The sequence below is a fragment of the Bacillus rossius genome, chromosome 7, assembly GCF_032445375.1.
Source record: "Bacillus rossius redtenbacheri isolate Brsri chromosome 7, Brsri_v3, whole genome shotgun sequence".
NCBI classification, from domain to species: Eukaryota; Metazoa; Arthropoda; class Insecta; order Phasmatodea; family Bacillidae; genus Bacillus; species Bacillus rossius.
In genome coordinates, this window is record NC_086335.1 from 39,856,743 (window position 1) to 39,881,086 (window position 24,344).

General features: G+C 36.2%; 1 protein-coding gene across 3 annotated transcripts; it reads left to right on the top strand.

The window, feature by feature from the left end:
- Positions 1 to 4,884: 4,884 nt before the first annotated feature.
- LOC134533867 (uncharacterized) lies at positions 4,885 to 23,346 on the top strand. Of its 3 annotated transcripts, none has more exons than XM_063371574.1 (5): positions 4,885 to 5,046; positions 5,149 to 5,317; positions 7,028 to 7,243; positions 9,830 to 10,041; positions 13,419 to 23,346. In XM_063371574.1, the coding sequence occupies exons 2-5, from the start codon at positions 5,156 to 5,158 to the stop codon at positions 13,513 to 13,515; spliced, it is 687 nt and encodes a 228-aa protein (XP_063227644.1). In that variant the 5' UTR covers positions 4,885 to 5,046; positions 5,149 to 5,155; the 3' UTR covers positions 13,516 to 23,346. The 3 variants fall into 3 exon arrangements, with proteins under 3 accessions (XP_063227644.1, XP_063227645.1, XP_063227643.1); XM_063371575.1 differs by having other exon boundaries at positions 4,892 to 4,980; XM_063371573.1 differs by having other exon boundaries at positions 4,905 to 5,046; positions 5,125 to 5,317.
- Positions 23,347 to 24,344: the final 998 nt, after the last annotated feature.

Below are 24,344 nucleotides of genomic sequence, written 5' to 3' on the forward strand. Positions count from 1 at the left end.
TGACAGCAAAATCATAGGATAAAACCTTAGGTTAAAAAATATTTTTTTTGCCAAAAACAATTCATAAATTTAACAATTATAAAAAATATTAAATGCATATAATATGAATATTGTGTTAACTTTTACTAATCAAATATATTTCAATCAATTTTATTATAGATGAATGCTATGAACTTTTATATCATGTTGCAAAGTCAGTCTATGGAGACAATGATCACATTGACAACCCATCAATCAACCCTTAAATCTTTAGATCAAAACTCATTTGTAGTGATGTTTCGGTATAAAAGTTAGAATTTCTTTTGTTTCGAGATTTTTGACAGTTAATGGTGAAATTGTGTATTTTGATGTAGCTGTGTTTTTAAAGGCTTATCAAATATAGTAAGTACCTACATACCATTGAAACAGTGGTTTCAAATACAGATATATGCTTCCTTGCCTTAATTATAGTTGCCTTCAAAAGTAAAAAAAAGGGCAGTAAGATGAAACGACGGTGGTCAAAGGAGTCGTATAAATTAAGAAACATCTTCACTCATGAACATTTACTCATCGTTCTGTGTAAAACTGAACCAGAAGTCAACATAAACTATCTTAGAATAAACCAAGAAAGTTTGGATTCTTTATTGTAGTTAGTGTGGTTCGTAACAGAAAAAAAACACTAATATGTGACGCCAACCGTTAGTGCTCCTCGAATCCGCACAGACCGCTATGGCACGTCGCCGCCTCGCCCCGAGCGTGTGCGACGTGAATGCAACTGGGTGTAGGGTGGTGCAACGCCTCAAACATAAGCTGCCCCCCCCCTAATCAACTGTCACCCGCGCGATAGTCGACCACGGGGGTACTGTGAGGTGACCTGATTATCTGTACTTTGTAATTAACTTTCAGCGCTCTTAAAAAAATCTTAATTGAGTAATGGCTTTTGTTAAATGTTATTTGTAATTCTGGACTTTAGCGCGATCAGGCGGCGTGCATGGCCCGGGATTACTTTTGCACACGAAACATTTTCGCGGAAGCGAGGCTGGGGAGTCGTGCGGACGCCACAGCCATCGCCAGTTGATCACCGCCCTCCAAGGAGACTAGTCGCGAGTCGCCCGCGGAGCCTCTCGACCTCCGCCCTTGCCATCTCTACCGGAATTGCGTGAGTTTTAAACCCGTCAGCTCCGAGTCTCACGGACAGTCCGGCTAGTCGACCTGAGTTCACCCCTTACTTAATTCGTGCTCATCACCGGAACTCCCAGTGTTACTTAAATACTGTTTAAGGTTGGTGGAGTTTGAAGTGCGCACGGAACATTAGGGTAGCTCGGCACAAGCCCATCAGAAATGTGGCCTGTAGAGCGCGGCTCCCAGTAAGCGGACCATGCACGACTCAGCGCATGTATAGCGTGCCTTATAATAAAACACTTTAGATTGAGCCTCCGCGTATCTGTTACAACGTCCGTAGCATAGCGTCCCTGGTGGCTAAAACAGCCGGGGGTAAATCTGATGGAACTACCCTTACTGCCTGCCGGCCACGTGGCGATGTCACACCAGGGGTGTAGAGGATGAAGGTCTGGTTTTCGATAACACATGTCTTTTCAGGTTAATCTGCATTTCTCTTGTCATTACATTCGTGTCCACCTCATTTACATTATTCTTAGAGTATTCTTCGCACATATATATTTTATAGTACCGTTTATTTCCAAATATTTAACTGGATTGTGGATATACAATTAATAACTTTAGTTGCTTTTGGGTTCCTTGGCATACATCTTATTTTCAACTAAATAATAATAGTTGTATAAAAATTAAATGAACTAAATATACAGTGAGATATTACTTTGCAAGGCATTTATTGGGGGATAGGTTTTGCAGATTTTGCAGTTCCAACACTATAAGCACAGCACAAAATACGAATAATTACACAAAACTGTAAAGCTGATTTGTAAACTGACGTCGTACCGACCGAAGGCCATTAGCCTGGCCTCAGCCCGCAGTACTAGCTCCTGCTGGCGGAACGCACCCCTCGCCAAGTCTCCACCCAGAGGAGACAAGTGGCGTAACCTTGGCGCATGGAGGGAGTGTCCCCCCTCCGCACACCAACCCCTGAGGCAGTTCTGATCAGCTCGCGGCCCGGAGCAGACGTGCACGTACTGTGGGGAGCCTTCAAGTTTTGTCTCTCTGATTCTTCACTACTGGTAACTATAGTCATCACCAAATACCTTTTTCAACGCAACTCCCCACGCGACTTCGGGTGGTTTTTTTCTACGTTGCAAGGATTAACTCGGCCGTCACTACTTTCCAAGTCAAGCCACCGAGTCTAGGGGACACTCTGGGGCCGATCGACCCACTCACGGTTAGACGACAGAGCTAGCCTGGCGCCCTCCCGGAAAACACCCCAATTTTCACATACAGCTCCTTAGACTCGCCGCGGGAATCACACCCGAAACCCCGGCTGATGGCAAATGGCACCCCTGCGTGTGGCAAATAGTGCATTACTAGTGCAACCTAAGTGCAGTGTCTACGAACAGGGACGCACCCGTGTGCACCCTGGAACGTCCAAAGGCGATCTTGTGTCTTGTAAATAACTTCTAATATCCTATACTTATTGTCACTATGTTCCGTTGTAAATATTCACGAGTGTCTACATTTTTGTTAATAATTTATAATGTCTTTTTCTTTTTAATACTTTGCATTTAGAGAATTCTGTATATATTTTTTAATGCTTATGCTGTGTCATTATCATGTAGATCGGCAAGCCTGGCCCGCCGCGCGAGTCGCGTCTTCCCCGCCGGCCCACTTCCCCTTCCCCTCCTTTGCAGCCCGCGCGTAGCGGCGCGCGGACGTCGGAGAGTCAGTCACCTGCTGGGAGTCGCATGGGGCGGACCTGCTTCGCTCCGCTTCGCGAGAAGTAGCACGGGGTCCGGGTCGCAGCGTGGATGAAACGTTCGTCTACCGACGTGGTCATCCAAGCTGTGACAGGATTCCTCGCGATAAACCTCGTTAACAAGATCGCGTCTTCGTAACTTCGCTATTCACTCCGCTCGAGACGCACACTCTACCATTCCTTCCACATACGCAAAGTTCCCTCCTGGTCCCTTATTTTCCGGTCCTGGCCACGTTGGCCTGAACTCCACTCCCTCTCCGACGAGAGCTACGCGGGCAAATCAGGACAGTTCACCACAGGGAATTAGGGACCATAGGCCGAGGGATGTCAACGTTTCGATGTACGTGAAAATATACTGCGAGACGTGACTTTTACAGATGAGTGCCGTGACGTGGCTGGATTGTGTTCACGTAACACAAATTAAATATAATAATGTTAAATAAACTATGAACCTAGACAAGCCTAATTTGATAATAAACACTAAAACATGAAAGTTACTGTAGATCGCTTTGACACGGCTGGATTGCGAATACAAAAGTCCTAACTTATTATGCTCTTATGTCATGTCGCCTACATGCTGGTTTTGGCGCGATGATGTCTGTGCGAAGGGTGCGGAGCGACCGTCCCTGGTGAGCGCCGGAAGGCAACTGGCACTAGAGCGCCGCGCGACCTCGCGCCAAGACGCGTGTAGTGCGGGAAAACAGCCCCAACCAGTTTTGGACATAGTTGTTAAATTTGATATTACATGATTATTTTACAACTGCACATAATTCTCATATTATTTCAGTATCTTATAATTGTTATTATTTTGGTTTTGAAAAGAGGAATGACTTATTTAATTACACACTAGCGTATTGCCACACCCGGCCGGGCGCTGTAGTAGACTTGCTGTTCGTCGCGGCGCACATCATGCATGGGCATGTTCGTTGCACACGCAATTCGAGTACCTAAATGTTGTTGGGACGTAACGGCCTGTGCAACTCAGAGGGAGCACCGGCGGCTGCTGTCAGTTATTTATACTACAAAAATTGTGGTAAATTTACATATTAAGCTTAAAATTAAAAATAATTAAATAAATAAATACTGACATGGTCTTCCTCAATTTCGGGTCGATTCTTGAATAATTGTAACATAAATAAAATGATCATGTGGAATGTTTGCGGAATCCTGAGCTTTAATGTAAACTCGGAGGATAAAAGTAAAAAAAAAATTACAACATGAATTATTATTATTTTATAGGGTACCAAGGAATGGACTCTACTGCGCCCACTTGCAGTTATTTGTTGTAATATGTAATACACTATGTAAAATCACATCACACCACATTGTTGGTGGAAGTTGCGAAGTGCCATTATTTTTTAAGGGGGTGAAGGGTGGTGGCACATTGGGTCTGTGAGGGCTTAAATCTGGATTAACTTTTGTAACTAATGTATACTTTTTTAGTGTTTATGATCGCAACAGGTAGTATCGAGGCACGGATCGTGAGCACGTGTTTTCGCAATAAATCTTGAATTAAATTTTCGAGTAAGTTATTGTTCTGTGAACGGCGTCCCGGAGAACTACTGTCGGAGTTAGGTCCATTGCGCAACGAGTCTTCAGCCTCTTAGATGGAACCTATTTCGCCCTAATAAGTCTTCTGATTCATCGACAATGAGCTGGTGCGCAGTCATTCTTCTATCACATTAGCTGGCGCGTACACCTCCTTTTTTTCCTAACCCAAACGTAACTTTTTTCATGGTAGACATCGTTAGCATAAAATCTGAAACTTAACGATTTTACAGAGCAAACTATTTTTGGCAGTTAATTTTAATCAACTTCAGGCATTCCGTCAAAGATATTTCCTACACTCTAGCAAGACAAATTTGAAATAAATAATTACATAAACGCATTGGTTATGACCGAAAATAGTTTAAATCCGAAATAGCCACTCAAAGTTCATCCAAAAAAAAAATTAGTCACTCTAGCTGTTTACATACTAGCAGTTTTTTGTTATTTGTCTCTATGCTTTTAACAAAACAAATAGTACCTTTATTTACTCTATGGTATTTTCAAGTATGTCGCCCACTTGAATTGTGGTGAAAGTTTTAATATGCATCAAGATAATTTTTATTGAAACAGTATTAAGTGTTTTTCATTTATAATTGATTTTTCTAATAAAATAACGTTTTGAAGTGTCATATTAAGTAATGTTTTGAACCTTTAATTATTTTATTTACTTTTACTTAACCTATTACGCGTTGCTTTAAATAAAATTTGTTCAGCTTATTATTTTATTTTGTTTTCAGCTTGAATATGTCTGAAATTACGGATGGTAAGCAGGTCAGCTATGCTGATTTGAAGGATCTGAAAGAAAGAATGAAACTGATTTCGGAAGCAGATCCTAATCAGTACCACAATGAGTTATCTTTAAAGAGATACCTTAAAGCTTTTAATACAGTCGATGCCGCCTTTCAGGTTAGTTACCATAGTTGTATGTATTGTTCTGACTTAAGTATGGCACAGTATGTTTGATGTATGCTTGTTGTTTGTAATAGTCTAAATCTACTACACTATTTGTAGAATGACACAACTAATGCTATCGTAACATTTTATCTTCTGTCAGATTTGATCATATGTATCTGGTTAGTGTCTGCATCTGCATGTATTTGCCCGGCCGTTCCCCAATAGACAGCTTGGCGTGAGTGTTTAGGTGCAGACCGTTGTTTGACAGTAGCAACTTCGACCATGATCTAAATTGCAAAATATTTTCTTTTGCACATTCTTGTCACAAGTTACACCACAGTGTGTTGTTCCATATGACAGGGTACAAATACAAGTGCATTTTGAACGTGGCTCTGTATTTGTTTTCAAGCTACTGTTTATTTATTACTGTGCTTTTGGTCTTTGCCTATGCTGCTACGACACTCACGACCATGAAAGAAAGGAATTTTTCGGGTCAAAATGTGTGCCTAATTAGTTTCAACCACTGTTTGCTAGGTGCCTCTTTTCTGCAAGATTTTAATGTATGTTATTGAATTGTTAACTTTTTTTGACTCACAGAATGTTCCTATTGGGATGTGTTTGTAAAATATTACTTTCAATTTTTTTTTTTTTTTTTTAAACTTATATTTGAAATGAAACAAAAGGTTGGATTTCTCGTATATCTTTTACCTTATAATTCATTTTTTATTATTATAAATTTATATATTTGTTTGTAGCATATAAGTATAAATAAAAGACTAATTATTGAAGAATTCAATTTAACTAAGAATCAAACAATCTTAGTGGTTTGTATCGTACTGAACTTTGCAAACAGACACACCTTTTTTTTTTACCTTCTTCTCCATGATTAACTACAAAACACATTTTATATCTTGGCTCCCTTCTGGTGGCATCGATTTTCAGTTAGCATTTCCTAGTGACTACCAATAGACCCTCTTGGTGACCTTATATACTTGCCAGGACCAACAGTCGTGAGGACAGAGAACCAACTAATACTGTCCAGGTCTGTGTCACACGAGCTCGCAGGATGTTTGGCAACTTGCTTCTCATGCGAGCGGAGACGTAACGGATGTTCGCCCCGTTACATTGTATTAATTAACACAACCTGCAAACACACTGTGCCTGCTATTTGATCCTCATTCTTAAATTTTTTTTGTAGCTCTTGGTTAGGTTTTTGTGATTATTCTTGAAAATTTTGTACAGTTTGAATTTGTTCTGTTGGTCACTTTAGGAATTTGATGTAATTTATTTCTAGGAATACTTGAATCTCAAATACTGAACTGCATCCTGGCTACTTATATCTCTGTTTCTGTTGGGTTTGTTATTTAGTTTCTAGCCACCCTCTCACTGTTTTGTAGTGTATTCGAGGGATCAAACACTTGCTTAGAATAACTGCTACGTCACTGTAGTTAAATTTAAAAAAAATCCAGGCTGTAGCTATTCAATTTTTTTTCCCCTTTTAAATGTCATATCAGTTCTCAATAAAATAGTTTTTCAAATAAATCTTGACTGTGGAAATCATTTCTCAGATAAAACTGTAATTGCTTGTTTCCTAATGTCTTGCCTCAAATGATAAAATAGTGAGGCAATAATGCAAGTGAAGTTACAGAGGGCCATTTCTACTATACTAACTAACTATTGTACTAGGGCGAGCTGTTAATGTGTTCTCATTTTATTTTACAGGCCATATTAAAGACAAACAAGTGGCGAAATGAGTATCAGGTTGCAACATTAAACGAAGATAATATAATTGTTAAAAAACATTTAGAAAACAACAAGGCAAGAGTATTACGTCATCGAGACATGATAGGACGGCCTGTAATCTACATTCCAGCGAGGAACCATAATGTCAACGATAGAAGCATAGATGAGTTGACTAAGTTTATTGTTTATTGTCTCGTGAGTTTTTACCATACTATACTATTAATTACTAAGTTTAGTGAGGTAAAATCAATTGCTTTTTTAATGATGGTGATGTCATGGGGGGGCTAACTTCACTGTGGAGTGAATGCACTCGGATTAGAATGACATGAGGTGAGAATTTGAGTAGTGGTCTAACTAGGGGTGGGATTAACATGTATAATTGTTTATCCCGAAAATTAAAGATTTTGAAAAATTTGTAAAATGAGTTGCCTCTTATAGGCTGGTGTTACTCTCAGGTAATCTAAACAACCATATGGAGATTGTGCAGTATCTTATGTTCAAAAATCAAAATAATTTAGACACCACAAGCTTCCAAAAGCTAAACAAAATAAAGGCTGAAGTGAACTTGCAAAGAAATGTAACTTCTCCTAGATTCCTTTATAAAAAAAAGTCAGGATCTTCCTTGGGCCTAAAGTGTCCATCCATCTGTGTGTGTGTGTTTGTGTATGTGTGTGGGGTGGTGGGGGTGGGGTTCATTCAGTGTGTATTTTAGGGCAGTTCTGTGGTTCATTCAGTGTGTATTTTAGGGCATTAAAAAATTTAATGCATTAAATAAAGCATTAAAAAATGAGCAAATCAAGTACTGGTCTTTATCACTAGGCCAGAAATCCATAAAAACAGTATCAAAATTAATTGGAGAACAAACACTAAGATTTTAAAAAACTTTAAATTCATTAGCAAAAAATTCAGGAGTGCCAAACTTTTCAAAAGAGCACTAAACTATAGGTAAAATAACTGATAGGCTACACCATTGAGTGGGTATACTGGTGTCTCGTTCTTGTAACTGGAACCAAACTAGTTGCTGCAGAACACTGCATTCTAACCTTGGATGTGGTGGGATGGTGTCTACCTCCAGGGAGGAATAAGTTAAAGAATTGGGCTGCGCCTATGCTGACTAGGCTTCGCTAGAAAAGGCAGGGTTACAGCAGCATGTAATGATGTAAGAGCAAGTGTGTGCTGTCACCAGAGGTACACAGTTTAGGGGTTGAAAGTTCATTATGATACTGAATATCATGCTTTTCGAGGTTTCAGATTACATTTTAATTTCTTGAGTTTAATTATAAAAAAAAAATTATTAATGTAACTTTGTCCCTATTTTAATATATATTTTATTTTTATTTATGTTCTATGTCGTGTCTGGCTTCCTCAATGATAAACTATGACTTTTTTTAAATTTTTTGCCTGATCTGAAATCACCAAATCCTTTAATTGTCTGTGCTGTCCATTGATTTAAAGAAAAACTTGCAGCTGCAATGTGGTCCTTTCTGTTGTAAGAAGTATTGATTGAATGCAGTGGTATGGTTGTGGGAATATAACTGCTCCAGCACTCTGCGCCACATTTACGACTTTCCAAATCACTGAGGCAGAAAACTGGCGAGCTGACTTGCACAGGCAATTTTACCACTGATTATATGAATATTGCTAAAGTGTACTTCAATATTTCATATTTACAGCTCTTTGTTGTTGTTTTTTTTTTTTTTGCATCACTTCAGAATTTTACAGTAAAATTATATTTGGGAAAACAGACCCACATGTGGTTTGATTTTTATGTATTATGTTTTTTGAGCATTTTTAGTCATGTATCATCACTGAGCATGTGTAGCCAGCAGAGGCAGACACTTTTATTTTAAAGAGTTTTTAGTAATTATTGTTTAAAAATTAATTTATCTTATAATAACCATTGTCATTATTTAGTCATATCAAAAACAGTCTAGAACCATCAATTTAGAAGACTTTTTATCTATATAATTAATTAATTGAAAATAATAAAAATCTTTATTTTTTAAACTCATTAATACTCGATAATGGATATTTTTAGGATGAAATTGGATGAAATAATATTAACAGGTCACTTAAAAACCTATTAATAGTTAGTCATTATATTTATAATGTGATACTTATAATGTCAATTAATGTACTTATCTCAATAAATGTATTGCTGAAGGTGTATAAACTGAAAACTGTGACATAAGGGATGGATCTGATTTCAATTTTCTCGAAACCTAATTTCAAATTTTAATCCTATAGGGTGCCTTCATTCTACCCTTTGAATACAAATATAGGTCTCAAGGGTCAAAAATAAAATAATGCACAAGAAATTAAAAATATTAACAGTGATATTGAAAAATTTAACACTTTTTAAAATATTTGGTTCATGGACTAAATTTCCATAATTGTTAATTTATTACATCTGGTTAATTTTTGTTTAGTTCTGTCAGTTAAATGTTTTGTCTATAGTTTATCTGTGTTTGTGTTGTGCCTTTCTCAAAAGTTAACTAGCTTTGATTGTTGATAGGCATGTTACAAATTAAAAAAAATAATAAAAGTAAATAAAATAAATAATTAATAATTACATATTAAAAGTACGATATCTCTGTGACCCGTCATAGGATAGGTAAAAGGGAAAAAATATACCTAGTTAACTTAGGTATTGGTATCGTTGAATTAACTAATATCCATCAGTATTTTTTCTTAAAAAATTTTTCTGTGAATATTGAATCTTTATATAACTAATATGTTTGTTGGGCCATACCTAGTGCTAATGCTTATCGGTGTGTGCAGGAGGAAGCTTGTAAGAAGTGCTTCGAGGAAGTGGTGGACAACCTGTGCATAGTTTTCGACCTCAAAGACTTTGGTCTGAACTGCATGGACTACCAGATGATCAAGAACCTGATATGGCTGCTGAGCCGCCACTACCCGGAGCGGCTGGGCGTGTGTCTGGTCCTCAACGCCCCCGGCCTGTTCTCCGGCTGCTGGGCCGTCATCAAAGGCTGGTGCGTCCTCTCGTTCCCCCTTGCGCTGTAGTTGGCTCTGTTATCATTAACAAGCCACACCTGCCAACTCTCACAATTTTGGTGTGAGGCTCACGATTTTAAGGTCCATCTCACGCCCTCACGCCAAAATAGTGTTTCCTCATGATTTTTCGGGGCCCCAAGATTTTGTTTGTAAAAGTTACAAAACAAGTTTTACGAAAGCTTACAGTAACGAGTTTCCATCAATACTCGAGTCACATAAAGGAAGCAATTTTGCGTTTTGTAGTGTGTGCCGTGCTGATTTTTCTATCTCGCATAGTGGAAGAGGAGACATTGTGAAACATGTCGCTACAAAAAAACACAACTAACACGTGAAGTGTATTGCTTCCAATAAAAAAATTAATTTTGCTGTGAACAGTGATAATAGTGTTACACGAGCAGAATGTTATTTTACATCTTTTTTAGTTGCGGCCCTGCATGATCACTACACGACAGCGCTAAATTATGTTCAACTAAATTAAATCTGCAACCTATAATTTGTTGAAATAAATTTTGAAGCAGAGACCATGTAACATATGTACAGGTATGTCACTTAAATTTAAAGATTCTCATTTGTTGTTTTTTATATCTAACCTGTATTTATGGGCCTGAAAATTTTTATTGAGGACCTCATGATTTTTTAAATTTGTATGTTGGCAGGTCTGACAAGCTATTTAGGAACTTTGCAATCAACCTGCGCCTATAGGTGTGCTGAAAGGAAGTGATAAATTATTTACTTTGATTTGATTTGATTAGTTTATTATTTAGAATTATGTAGTATCTATCCTTCCATGAAGGACTTATAGGAGTCCAGACCTCTGGCTAGCTCAATGGTCCGACTGTTGTGTACATACTATAACACTTAAATAAATCTGCTCGGTTCCAAAATACTATTTAAGTTCCTTCAATCATTATCCACAACAATTTTTGAATGAAATAAACTCTTAAAAATATTAACTGGTTTATACTTTTTTTAAATTTTTTTATTACCGAACATTTACAAGAGCACCATGGTGGCTATATTCTGTTCAAGATACTATCCATATTATTCACAAAAACAAAAACAAAAGTTAGCTGCTTCTAAGACAGTTTCCTTTCAAATGGTACCAAAATGTCACACACAAAAAAATTGTATTACCGAAATTACTTCTCACTGTCTCTTATGATGCTGGTAAAAACAAAGGATTCCTTCCTTGGAACAGTGGCGAAAGTAATCACGTCTGTGGCCAAGAAATTCTAAATTAATGTCTCAAAAAAAGTTATTATTCATCGTGTGGACCACAGCTGTGAAATTTACATTTTCACTACATTATTATGCTTCTTTTGTGAACCATCACCAGACACGACCTTTCACTACCATGACAAGCAATTGACTAGTGTACGACATGACTACCTCTGTTAGGGTTCTGTGAATACTTTTTTTTCCCCATTTTAAATTTTCACAATATTCACGAATATTGAATATATTTTTTCTAATCAAATTTCAACATACAGTGAAATTTACATTGCAATGCATTTTTTTTTAACCAATAAATTTTAAGTTTAAAAGTTGTTTTGTTTATCTGGCTGCATACATAAAATAAATATTATTAATAATTTAAAATCATAATAATTGATTATTTGTTCAATATGAAACAATGTGTGAAAAATTTTGCAGTAAAAATATAAATTTTTCAATAAAAAATCTTTGCCTCATACATTTTACTTTTTTTTTCTTTTTTTCAATATATTTTTTTAATGTGTCCGACATGGTGTAGGCCTATCAATTGGTGACAAATAATTGGAAATAAAATCAATCCATTTAAAATGTCAAATTGAATATCAAATTATTCATGACGATAAAATATAAAACTAATCACGAATATGGAATATTTTTCGAGAACTCGCAGACCCTTAACCTCTATCCATGAAGGAGGAAGGTGGTCATATGTCCCCAACAACCAATCACCAAACATAATTTAAAAAAAAAAAAATCAATTAATCCTGGCAGACATTACTGGAGATAAAAAATCTCTACTACCATATAGCTAGGGCCTTCTTATTCTGTCTCTTTTATCACATTGGTATTGTCCATAAAATTTATAATTCACTGTTCTCACGAACTGACTGAATACTGTTACATAATCCAAATGTTCTAGAACCATGTTGGTACCCAGGTACTGGTAAATAAAGGCAGTATAGCAAATAATATCACAGAAATGCATTACATACATTGTTTTTAAAAGCAATAAAAATAAATAAGAATAACTTTCATCAGCTTTACCAAATTAAATAAAGTAAATTATCGTAAATACTTGAAAATTATGAACTAAAGTAAAACATGAGCATAAAAAATATTGCTAACACTGAATAAATTGTATTCTACCGTTCATATGCAGTTGAAATTGAGTGTCAGAACCATAGGGCACAGCTTTTGAATATTAAGTTCGGCTTGAATTAGGGTTGGAAAAAAAACCAAACAGCCTGGTTTTTTTTTGGTGTAAACCATGTTTTTTATTACATTAGTTATATTTGTTCTTAGCATGTTCAAATGAAAGCCACACAAAATCCCGCTTTCTGCCACTCATATTTAATAACATCAAAGTCCCATAAATTTGCATATCTGACTGGGACTTAACCACAGAAAGAGGATTTTCCATAGAATGGGTGTTTCTCGTAGAACAGTTGGGGATTTCCCACAGAATAGGAATTAACTATTTATTATTTTTTTATTTTAGAGAAGTATTTAGCTGTGTATGATTTACAACTTATTCAGATAATTTTAATGATATGATCTTGATTAGTATTTTTTTTTTTCCCTGTAAGTCACAAGAAACATTAATGACCAAACTTTTGTTATTGGAGTGGAATTAGACGTTTCATTAAAAAAAATTAAAAGCTATTATATTTGAAAATCGTTATTAAAAAAAAGGTTTTTATAAAAAAAAACTACTTTTTTAAACCATTGTGGTTTAAATGAGCCAACCCTGATAGAAAACCTTAGGATCGGTTATGATCAGGGGCACAACAACTAAATTTCCAAAGGGGGGGGGGGGGGGGCAATATACCTTTTTATAAAGAATCATCGATCCCCCCCTATTGAAGCGGGAGGGGGGGGGGTCCGGGGGGTCCTCCCCCAGGAAAATTTGTATTTCAAGTTGGAAAATTGTGCTATTTAAGTAGTTTTATTATCTAAAAATTGATTACACAGCACTTTCTTTGCCCCCGTTTGCCCCCACTTCAAGATTTCAGAGGGGGGGGGGGCCAAAATACCCTTGCCCCCTCCCCCCCCCCCCCCTGTTGCACCCCTGGTTGTGATATACCACTCGTGTCGCGAGGAAGAGTGTGCGTGTGGTTCTGACCGGGCACTGTTGCCGCAGGCTGGACGAGAATACGTCCAGCAAGGTGGTGTTTGTGAGCACGGAAGAAGAGCTGTGCAAGTACCTCATCCCGGACATCCTGCCCCAGGACATGTAGGGCGTTCACGCATCAGACCTCCTGCAGGTGTATTGATATTATTTTAACTTTATTTTATAGTGTTGCAGCTATATCATTTACGGACAAAGATTGTGGCAGCTTGGGCACATTTTGAAAACTTAACCAGCTGCCCTTCAAAAACCGTAATCTTGTGTTTGTGTCTGTGGCTCCCGTAAATATAGTAGCTTAACGTTATTTCACTTGCATAATTTATTCATTTTATACGTGTGTGTTTTTAGACGCATCTTAATTATAGATATGTTACTTTTGTAAACACACTAACTACCTACGTTGTTTGCAGTGTGCTTTCCTCAAGCCATGTAACCATGATTCTTGCCCCTTTTTACTAGTGCCATTTTTTTCTTTGTATTTAATTTTCCAGCTGTTGGACACAGCGTTATGCATAGTTATATTAACATCTCTTTTTTTTTTTTTTTAACTGACTTATGAAGCTGCATTATTCATTCGTCTTTTGAAGCTTGGAGAGTCTTCCTGAATCATGTGCATGAGTTTTGTGGTGAGTTGAGAACTAATCAAAATATGTGTGAGACATCAACCATAATGTTGTTATAGGGCAATTGTCATTGAGAAAACATTTTTAAAATGGCAGTACAATTTTCTCTTGTGCTTCATAGTGAATGGATACCAAATTTGGTTGAATGCAAGGGAATACTTTTACAAAAAAAAAAAAAATTCATTTTGACTGTGATGGTTATTTAATAATAAACATGCTGTGCAATTTGTAATTTGGTGAATAATTTTATCAAAAATCTTGGTCAGAATTTTAATATATGAAGAGACATTCTTTGATGTAACTTTTGTTTTCAGTTTTGAGAATTTTACCATGCTTATATATTTTTTCATTGCAGTGATATGTCATGTGTCTAACAATATCAAAACTTGCAAAATCAAATTAATTCATGCTTCTTCCAAAAGGTTAATTTTTCATAAAAGTAATTCAACAGTTTAAATTGTCAGTGCAGTTAAAATTATTTGTTTGGGTTTTCTTAGTAGTTTATATTTTTCCATATTTTAAGTACATATGTAGTTCTTTTGATGTACGTATTAGTATTAGAAGAAACTATAAAAAAAAAATTTTGAGAGCTCTATTATAACCTTAAAGGGTGCACAAAAATGTTACAGGATCATTTAAGTTGGATGAATCTTGGCACCTTAAGTCTATATGCCAAGGTGAAAGGTTTTGTACAGGTTCTGCTAAAAGCTTTCAACAGAATTCATTCAAACTTTCCATTATAAAAATTAAAAAAAAAAAAAAATCAACATTTTGTGCACCCTATTCACTTGTCTATAGAAATAATTTATTTTCAAGATAACTGTTATCAACAGTAAAAATGAGTTGATGGCATGAATGAACTTATGAGCAGGTTTTCTTGTCACCAAGTGGTTCGCAATCCATTGAAACGAAGTTTCCATTTTATAGTCTGTCCATGTATTACAGTGCAACTTTACTTCACCTTTGATTTTAATAGTATGTACTAAGTTGGTTTAACACATTTTAAACTAAGTTATAAATATACATACAATATGTTACATATTTACTCTAATTTAACATACGTATAGTATTTAAAATTTCTTGTATTGTTATTAGAGTGAAAGTTAAATGGAAAATGTATTTTTAGAATTAAGCTTTTGTTCCTCCTGTAAACTATTTTGCTGTTAAACACCCCACCCAAAGTGGTCAGACTCGTCTATGTCATATATTTTTCTGAAAGTATTTTAAATCCTTGAATGTAATTTCATATTGTCATGCATTTACCTTGCATTTTAAAAATTTAAGCTAGTCATTAAATATATATGCCCAGTTGTAAGTAAAAATAGTGTAAAGTAACATTACTTTTTCTTGTAGAATATTATTTATGTAGTTAAAAAGAAGCTGTCGTTGCATATCATATGTCATTAAATGTATAACCGTAGTGGTTGTTTGTGGTATTATTACACTGTTTGACAGTGTTTATTGATTTAACACTATACTTTTTTTTTCCCCTATGTTTCAAGACTTTGTGTCCTCTAAGATAGAGAACAATTGATTTTAATTCTGACAGTTAAATGTTGCTACATGAATATCTGTGATATATTAAATGTGGAAACAAATCCTTTTTGCTAAAATTATTGATTCTACTATACTGAATTTCTAATGAATGATACAAAACTTTAGTTAGCCATTTCAGTTTATATGATATAATATTTAAATAAATTCATGGTTAAGGTGCTTGCGACATGCCTACTGTTTGCTATTGTAGTATATCACGTATATACATATATGTGTATATATATAAAGTGTACATTATGTTTTAATCATGTTGGGGATCTAAGTAGCATAGTCTTTAATTTAAAAGAATAAAAATGTACACACAACCCATGGGGTAAATTTTTTTTCTGTATGTGTGTTACTCAAAGTAATGGTTATATATAGTATATATATTATTTACTGTGTGTATATAAAAAGAAGAATTGTGTTGGCAGTGGAAAACCCTAGCTGTGTAATTTATAGTCCCCATGGTTACCTGACATTCACTTTTCGTGTTGAATACATTCTGTGAAACTGCTAAACCTACATTGTGTAATTCCTAGGATGTGAGACATGGATGCAGTGTGGACTGACTGAGTTGTAAAATTTCTTGTGATAAAATGTGTTATCAGTAATTACAGTATTGCACCTGATGTTAGTAATTGACAATTATTGTTCATTATCACTGAAAAATATTACCTAAGTCCTACACAATAACCTTAGTTTTTTAATTGAAAAATGTCACATATTTGTGTTCCAAATTTTAATCTCTCATAAGTAATTCTAGCAATAAAACATTTTAAAATTGTAATTTTTTTAAAATTTTATTTTAATTTTTTTTTTAAATAGAGACCTGTAAATATATTTGAAGCATGTTGAACTTAAAGTAAGTCTGTACATAGTTCTTATTGACTTGTGCAGCAAGGGCATATCCAGTTCTAAAGAGAAGGGAAAATGGGGGAGGGGGATATTTTTTGGTATTCAACATATTTCATGGGGGTACAGAAGAAAGAACATAATTTATTTTAAAAAATTTTGAACAAAATTTTGTGTGGATTAGTTAAAAAATTTTCTATAACTCCTATTTCTTTGCTTTAATTTTCTTTTTCTATTTTAAAAATATACAAAATACTACTCTGTTTTAACTTTTTGTTTAAATAATTGTGTGTTAAGGAAACTTCTTAAATTAAAAAATTTTTTTGTAACAAACATGTATGTATTTTTCTAATATAAATTAAACTTAGCATTTGAGTAATAGTGTTTCTTATATTTAGTCATGTGTAAAAAATCTATAACCTATGTAGTACTTAAAATTTCATTTCCAAGGCTGTTTTGTACCTGGTTTATGTCTTCAATAGGAAATTAACATAACAATGCATCTTTGTGTACACTCTTCTTTTCCTTCAGTTTATAAAAATCTAAAATAGTTAATGTTGTAGAAATTGTGATGCATATGAAAGGTTTGTTTTGTATATGCTAGGTATGTAAGTGGGCAAGCTTATACAGTCAAACCTCTCTGAAACGACCCCTCACGGTTCCCAGGAATAGGGTCGTAAGAGGAGGGGTCGTAATAGATGTTTTCCAAAACTCGCTAAGAAGCCAGCCGTACAATGGCAGGATGCTGTCACTCACAATGCTAGACGGCTTTGCTTTAAACCCACTTCAACCTTCATGACAAGTCCGTCGCCCTACAGGCCACCTCTAAAGAAAATATGTCAATAGACAGTTTATTTTTACTGGTTAGTTTACATGTACGTTTTCTGCTTGCCGTAGCCCGATGTCACGAACCCCGGATTTAACGAAGCAGTGATTTTACGAATACATTCTCGGGAACCGTCAAAAAATTGGACATTTTGACCAAAATGTGAAAATCAGAAGAAAAAAATTAAAAAAAAAAAAAAACGAATTGAAAGATCATTAAAATCTGTTAATTTTAGCACACAGCATATTTTTGTGTCGGCTTTAATACTTACAATAATGTTCATGTAAGAATAACAAAAAAATAATGGGACATTTCCTTTAAAAATACGGCAGCAGTAGCTTGTGCAACGTAAGTGGGAGCGCGGGAATAACGTCTAGACAGGCTGGCGGCAGCACAGGCAGCAGATGCATGATGTCATATGGCTTACCTCTCCTTCCCTTGCCCAGACTTAAAGGTTCATCCCTCCCAGGCATACAAACCATCGTGTCTATCTCCCCCTCCTCCCTCGTCGTCCTTTGGCATGTGAAACTGTCAACATCCATCCTCCCCTTCCCAAAAACTGCGTGCGACGAAAGCAAGGTTTGTATAGTCCATTTCTGGTAAAATGAAAAAATGTTAAGGGCCCCCGCGACAGCCATTTACCGTTAATTGTTTTGATACAATTTGTTTGTTAGTTACACAACATTATTTCTGCTGGAAAATCACTGAAACTTCAAAATTTCTTTAATGGAAAAATTTAGCAGGGCCGTAAAAGTATTTATTTTTGCCGCAAATGAACTATACTCGCCCTTCCTGCCTAACAACATTCTCGGCGCGTGACGCATGGCAACTACAGTCGTTTGCCGCGCAGTGGCGTAGCCAGGATTTGTGTATGGGGGGTGTTAAGAAGCATGCCCCCCCCCCCCCCCCCCCCGAATTAAAGCGGGGGTCCGGGGGTCCTCCCCCGGGAATATTTAGATTTTAAGGTGTAAAATTTTGCTATTTTAGCAGTTTTCGGTGCTTAAATTTAAATATTGTAATGGTAAAATTTGTATTAATTTTAATATGAAATTTGTTTGAGTGATGAATAAGAAATTAATTAAATATTTGGAGCTAAGGGGGAGGGGGGGGTGTTTGAACCCCTAACCACCACCCCCTCCCCCCTCCCCCCCCCCCCCCCCCCCCGGCTAAGCCCCTGGTGCCGTGCACAGCCACGAAAAACCTACGCGATTTCCAAACTACACTAGATATCCGACTGGAGTCTGTTTACGAAAAGCATTTAAGAATTTGTTAATGCCCAACTGGTTCTATTGAGATAAAATGGCTAAAAGGCATGTTTTCGAAGTTTTAGGTGTAAAAAACCCGTTACAAATTTCTTGAAAGTATCATAGGGAAATGCATTACACCTTTATCTTTATTTTTCCGCCATATAATGTTACGGTCACCGCTCAAATTTCACAGTTATCTGACGGGAACGAGATGACTGCGCGCCAGTTCAGAGCCTTGCACTTAGAGGTTTTACCGCACTAGAACTACCATTGAGCGTCGCTCTTATCATCCCGCTTCACTAACACACACGCTGACCAGACGGCGCACTAAAGCTGATTAGAGGAAGCATGTAGAAATGCAAGGCAGGAAATTTTTCTAGCTTATCAACCAGGACCCGGGCAAGTCTTGACTATCAAGCTTTTCACATTAAAATATAAGAGACTTGTATTGTGTAATTTCGGTGTTATTTAGCGGTTTTTCTTAAAAATCGCTTTTTTCGCATTTTCCATATAAATTCGCGGAAAATTTCGCGATTTCGCGATTTACCATATAATCGTGGCCCTAGTTATTGCTTGCGCGAGAGGCAAGACGTGGAATGTTAGAAGAAAGATAAATGCGGGGTAGACAGACGGCAGCCAGTGTGTTTCCTGCGCGGGGAATAAGTGGCGTAGCCTTTTTTTTATGCTGGGTGAAGCGACCTTTTTCTATCAACCCACGGGAAAAGATAATTTCTTGAGCTGTCAAAATAAACATCGCTGCAGCAGTTAAAACAAGTCGAGGCGGGCGTGCATCCAGTCGGTCGCTTTGTATTGTCAACCGATAGTAATCAAAATCAAGAGAAATTCAGCAGGTAGCTTTGCCTTAACTGCGTACCACACTACACTCGCAAAAAGCTAAACGTAAACACGTTGCCACAAAAACCTTTATCTGCACCCTGCCGTCAAAGAGACGTGGAATGGGGGTTGCTAAGCGCTGACAGCGGTCGACAGGAAGCACTCGGCAAGAGAAACGCAGTAACACGCTACTCACCACAAGAAACTTATTTTCTGTCCGATTTTCTTAGGATATTCGGCAATTTTTTCACGGTTCCTCGAAATCGGGTTGTAATAGAGAGGTGGTCGCAATAAATGGGGTCACAACAAAAAGGTTTTACTGTATGATGATATTGTACTACCATATTTTCTTTTTAATCTTTGGACAGTTGTAATAGTGGGTATTGAAACTGACAATGTATGTGATTTTTGTACGAGATGGTTTTCGTCAAACAGCTGTAATCTTCTGTACCTTTAGCCCTATTCACACACAAGTTCACTATCATAAATCTAAGTACCTAAATTATCTTTATTTTATAATTCATGAAACTGTTTCCCCCCCCCCCCCCTCCCTTTTCCACTGAATGATCACGAAAATAAGCATGTGTACATTTATTTTTCCTTTTCTGTATTTCTTTCTTTAGTCATATTGCTGAGAAGTGAGGTGGGTGGCACGGTACTACACGCCTGGTTAGGCCGTCAATTCTGGTTTGATGGTGGTACGGAGCCCTGGGTTTGATTCCCAAGCAGGGCCAAACTCTGATTTGTTGCGAGTGGATGGTCACGATGGACATTGCATTTAACTGATAAGGTTTCTCTGGGCACTCGTCACTAAGATAGACTATTTTACAGTGTTTTTTTAAGTCAGTTTTGTTTTTAAAACATAGGAATTGGGTGTTATAACATGTGGAGGATCCACAGATGTGCCTACCTTAGTTCAGATGGAGGGTGTAGTGTCCTAATTACTTGCAGTGACCATTTTTGTCCTTGTAATTGTGTTGTGCTGACTTTCAAAGCCCTCAGGCTGTTAATGGGCATGTGACAAATTAAACAATGAATGAAGTAAGTATTTTATGGGATTTTGTTTAGTTCAATTTTGGTTTTTAAAACAGAAGATTTTGGTGTTACTGTTTTTTTATTTTTATAAATCCTGTTTTTAATACTTATTCCGCCAAAATAGTGTAGAGTTGACATGCTTCATTTTTATGATAAAATAATTTGTGATAAGTTTCTAAAACACATACATACATTCAGAATGATCGAAATATAACGTGAACATTTTTGTATAGTAATATGAGCTGCACTAACAAATTAATTTTTTCTAATCTGTGCACTGTGGTAAAAATTTCAAACATTAAAAAAAAAATTTGTGATTGAAATTTAGTTTCCGTTAATTGCTGCTTAATTTCATAATTTTACTTGTTGCTATATGGTTTATTAACTTGCATTTTGGTGACTTATGGCATGGGATGTTGAGATACTTTTCGGTGTTATCACAACTCACCATATAATCCTGTACCTACTCATCACCCTTAATTGTCTCTTATCGACTTCGATGTGAACGCGACGGCAAGCAGTAATTAATGGTGAGCTTTCCTGTGGTGAGACTCGCGCCCAGCTCGTGGTGAGGGTTCTCAAATCCAGGTGCTTCAGACTGTGAGAACCCTCTGGAAACCAGCATCCACTGTTGAGAGACGAGACCAACAAATATTTGTTAACTTTTGTGATAGTATTGTAAATATCTGGTGGAGGAAAAAATACTTCTACATGAAAATTGAAGTAGAATTATCTGTTCACATAAAATGTTGACCTAAAAGTATTTTGTGCTGAATTCCTACAGGTCTATTACTGTACTTCTCTTAGGGTTTGTTGAATGGTGGTGATTTGTGACTAGTGTATGTATTTTGTAAGCAACCAAGGTTTCATTGGGTTAGTTATGTGTTAAATCCTTGCACACTTGCATTTGTTGTATATTTAATAAAAACTGGCTATATTTTTTTGCTATCACCTCTTATCTTCCATAAATTTGTTTGTTTGTTTGTGGAGCTATTTCAGTAGTTTTGGCCATCATTTTTCATGTTATTGATGGAGGTCTTGTTTAGCATAGTTTTACTACTGGCCAAGTGACTAAAATTAAGACCTTCTTGAAACACTTTACACAGGGTAACGGACCATGTCATGTTAAAGAAACAATGTGGAGTCAGGGAGTGTGTAAATTAAACAGTCTCACGCTTTCTTCACTATTGGCCGCTTTATTATACATGCAATAAAATTACAATAAACATTATGCAGTTTTAATAATACTCTGGGGCCCATGCTTAAAACTTATTGTCTATATATTCTTAGCAGTCATTTTTAAGTATGCTATTCAATGTACACGTTTAAATATAATTTTCACTTTGACTCAAAGTTTTATTTGTTTCATACGTCTAACTTGACTAAAGTTTTGGATAGTTAGTCACCATATTTTGTGAAGCGCATATTAAAATTATAGTTTAAGTTAATCCATAGCTGCCTTTCCATTTGATGGCACAGTTTACTTCCCCTGCGAGCTCACAACACACTTGGTGTCACCTAAATGACAAACCAAGCCCACTTACAGGTGTAATCATTTCTATTGATAGATTTATGTGACAAATTTTACGAAGGCACCACTAACACCTATTGAAAGGTCCACCGTAATTGTATCTGAAACGCAACGTCCTTGCTGAAGGGGTGCAGGCTGGACACAGCATGTGGGCTTGGCATGAGGGGAGACTCAATCCTTATAATCATATCAATATTTAACAACTCCAACCCTTGCTGTTCCAAGAAGAAGTGACACTGCATCTCACAGCATTGACGGCGAGACGATGAAACCGTATCCCATTGGCACCTAAGATGAAATCCACTTCAAACCACTAAGTCAGGCCACACCTGCTTGCTGTACAATGCACTCCAAAGGGCGTGTTTGTTGCACTCACTACTCTCGTTGCTCTACACAACCGTCCAGTACAAAGCTCGCCACGCCTCGCCTCCTGTCCACCTGCCATGTGGCTCGTTCCTGCTGTGTGTGACACACACCACTTCCCCTTAGTGCGGAGACTTGTCTGCTGCCGTCGATTCCAAACATGCTGATTACACAAGTACCATCGAGGCAAAAGACTCACCTCCAGCTTGTAGAGTTTTAATCAATAAATAATTGTAAGTTAAGGAACAGATAATAAAACAAAAACACTCTGTTAGTTCTAACCGAGAGCAACCATATTAGAGAAGCCAGGGCATAGAGGCCTCAGAAGGAATGCTTCATCATGTTTCACCAAACAAGTCTTTGTTCAAAATGACTTTCAATTAAAAAAGGAAATATTTATAAACATTCCTCCCCCCTAGTCTCTGGTATATATTTTCATTTCGCAAATATAAATAGCTTGTTCGTTTTAGCAGCAGAGTAGTTGATTTTGGCTTACTACTTACAAAAAAAGGTGGCAGTAGAAGCATTACTGCCTATATTGTTCAAAGAAATTTAATCCATGGCAGCTTTGTTACATAAAGAAATTTTTTTTCCATGATGATTTTTAGATTATTGAATGCTCCTTGTTGTATCTGTGGTATCTGTTAAAAGTATTTTGTGAGAATAATGTATGAAATGATAACCTGTCAATTAATCAAAATTTAATATGTTTAAACACGTGTGTAATAGTTTGGCTGCTGTACACCAAATAGATTTCACTCGCAGAAAGTGGATGAACTATTTTTAGTTCATTCATCCACATTGTGTGTATTGTGGGATGGAATACTGTATTGGTTATGCATTATAAACTGTGAAGATGAGAAAAAGACACTATTTTTATCCATGTCTGTAATCCTGCAATGTTGACATATGTCTGTATTGTTGAATATTTTTCAGAATATAAACATAATATGTAGGTAGTTGTATGATTTTTTAAGAATGGAACATGAACAATTGCGGAATTGGAAATGTGGTACCCATTGCTATGGAAGGCAAATGTTATGTGATATGTAAGTAAATACAGTATGTTTGTGCAGTCTTAGGGAATTGGTACATGTATGTGTTTATATTTCTTACCTCTGCCTGCCTGCCTGCCCCTTTATATACACATATATAAACTTAGCTAGCACTTTAGACAGGAATAAATAAATTAAATATATGCACAGATGAAAGTGGTAGAAACAATATTTGGTGATGAATTTAAAATGTAATACTATTTTACTTGTGTGTGATTGTATCCATTTATACTTTTGCCAGGTTACAAAATTTTAAAGTTAAGGTAACATTAAGTTTAATTACCTGCTAGGTTGTGAGAACATCATGACTAGTGTCCTGTGTGAAACATTTTGACCTTAATTCAATGGAATAATATTTTTTAATCAGTAATTTAATGTTCTGTGCAAAATTTCAATTTGTATGTGTGTTTAGATATGGCCATTGAGTAAGATAAAATTAAAGTAAACCTGGGCCATGACTGCCCAGCATCTGCACTCAAGAGGCAAGTTTTATTGTTAAGAAAAAATGAAATAGATATTGTGTAGATGATAAATAAGTATATTTTAAAAGTTGGGTGGTTACAGTTGAAGTAATATCCCATTGCTATTCAGCAGAATATGCAGCCTCGAACAAAAATAAACAATATTTACAAAAAATATTTTTAACATGAATTTCTGACAGTCTTTAATCTCGGGTTGGGTGTCATTTTGGCTGTGAATTTGACACCGCTTAAAACTCGTAAACTATGAAAGCAACAGAGTTGAGTAAGTATATCATAGTAGAGCAGACTTTGCTCATGGTTGTTACCAGTGTTGTTAACTAACGAATTACAAGTAATCGGATTACTTGTAATGATTACTTTCCAAGTAATTTATACTTGTAACGAGTTACATTTAAAAAATGTAATTCGTACTTGTAATCAGAATACATAACATGAATTGTAATCGATACATTAAGGTAATCGATGCTTTATATTTACTTGCCGTTACTTTTATTCTCGGAACGTATAATGAATACAATTAAGAACAAGAAGAACATACATTTTTGTATTAG

Excerpts from the sequence above, each read along its gene's own strand:
- LOC134533867 (XM_063371574.1), top strand. The coding sequence starts at position 5,156 with ATGTCTGAAATTACGGATGGTAAGCAGGTCAGCTATGCTGATTTGAAG. Across the intron at positions 5,318-7,027 it reads CAGTCGATGCCGCCTTTCAG|GCCATATTAAAGACAAACAA; the intron begins GTTAGTTACCAT and ends TTTATTTTACAG. Across the intron at positions 7,244-9,829 it reads AGTTTATTGTTTATTGTCTC|GAGGAAGCTTGTAAGAAGTG; the intron begins GTGAGTTTTTAC and ends CGGTGTGTGCAG.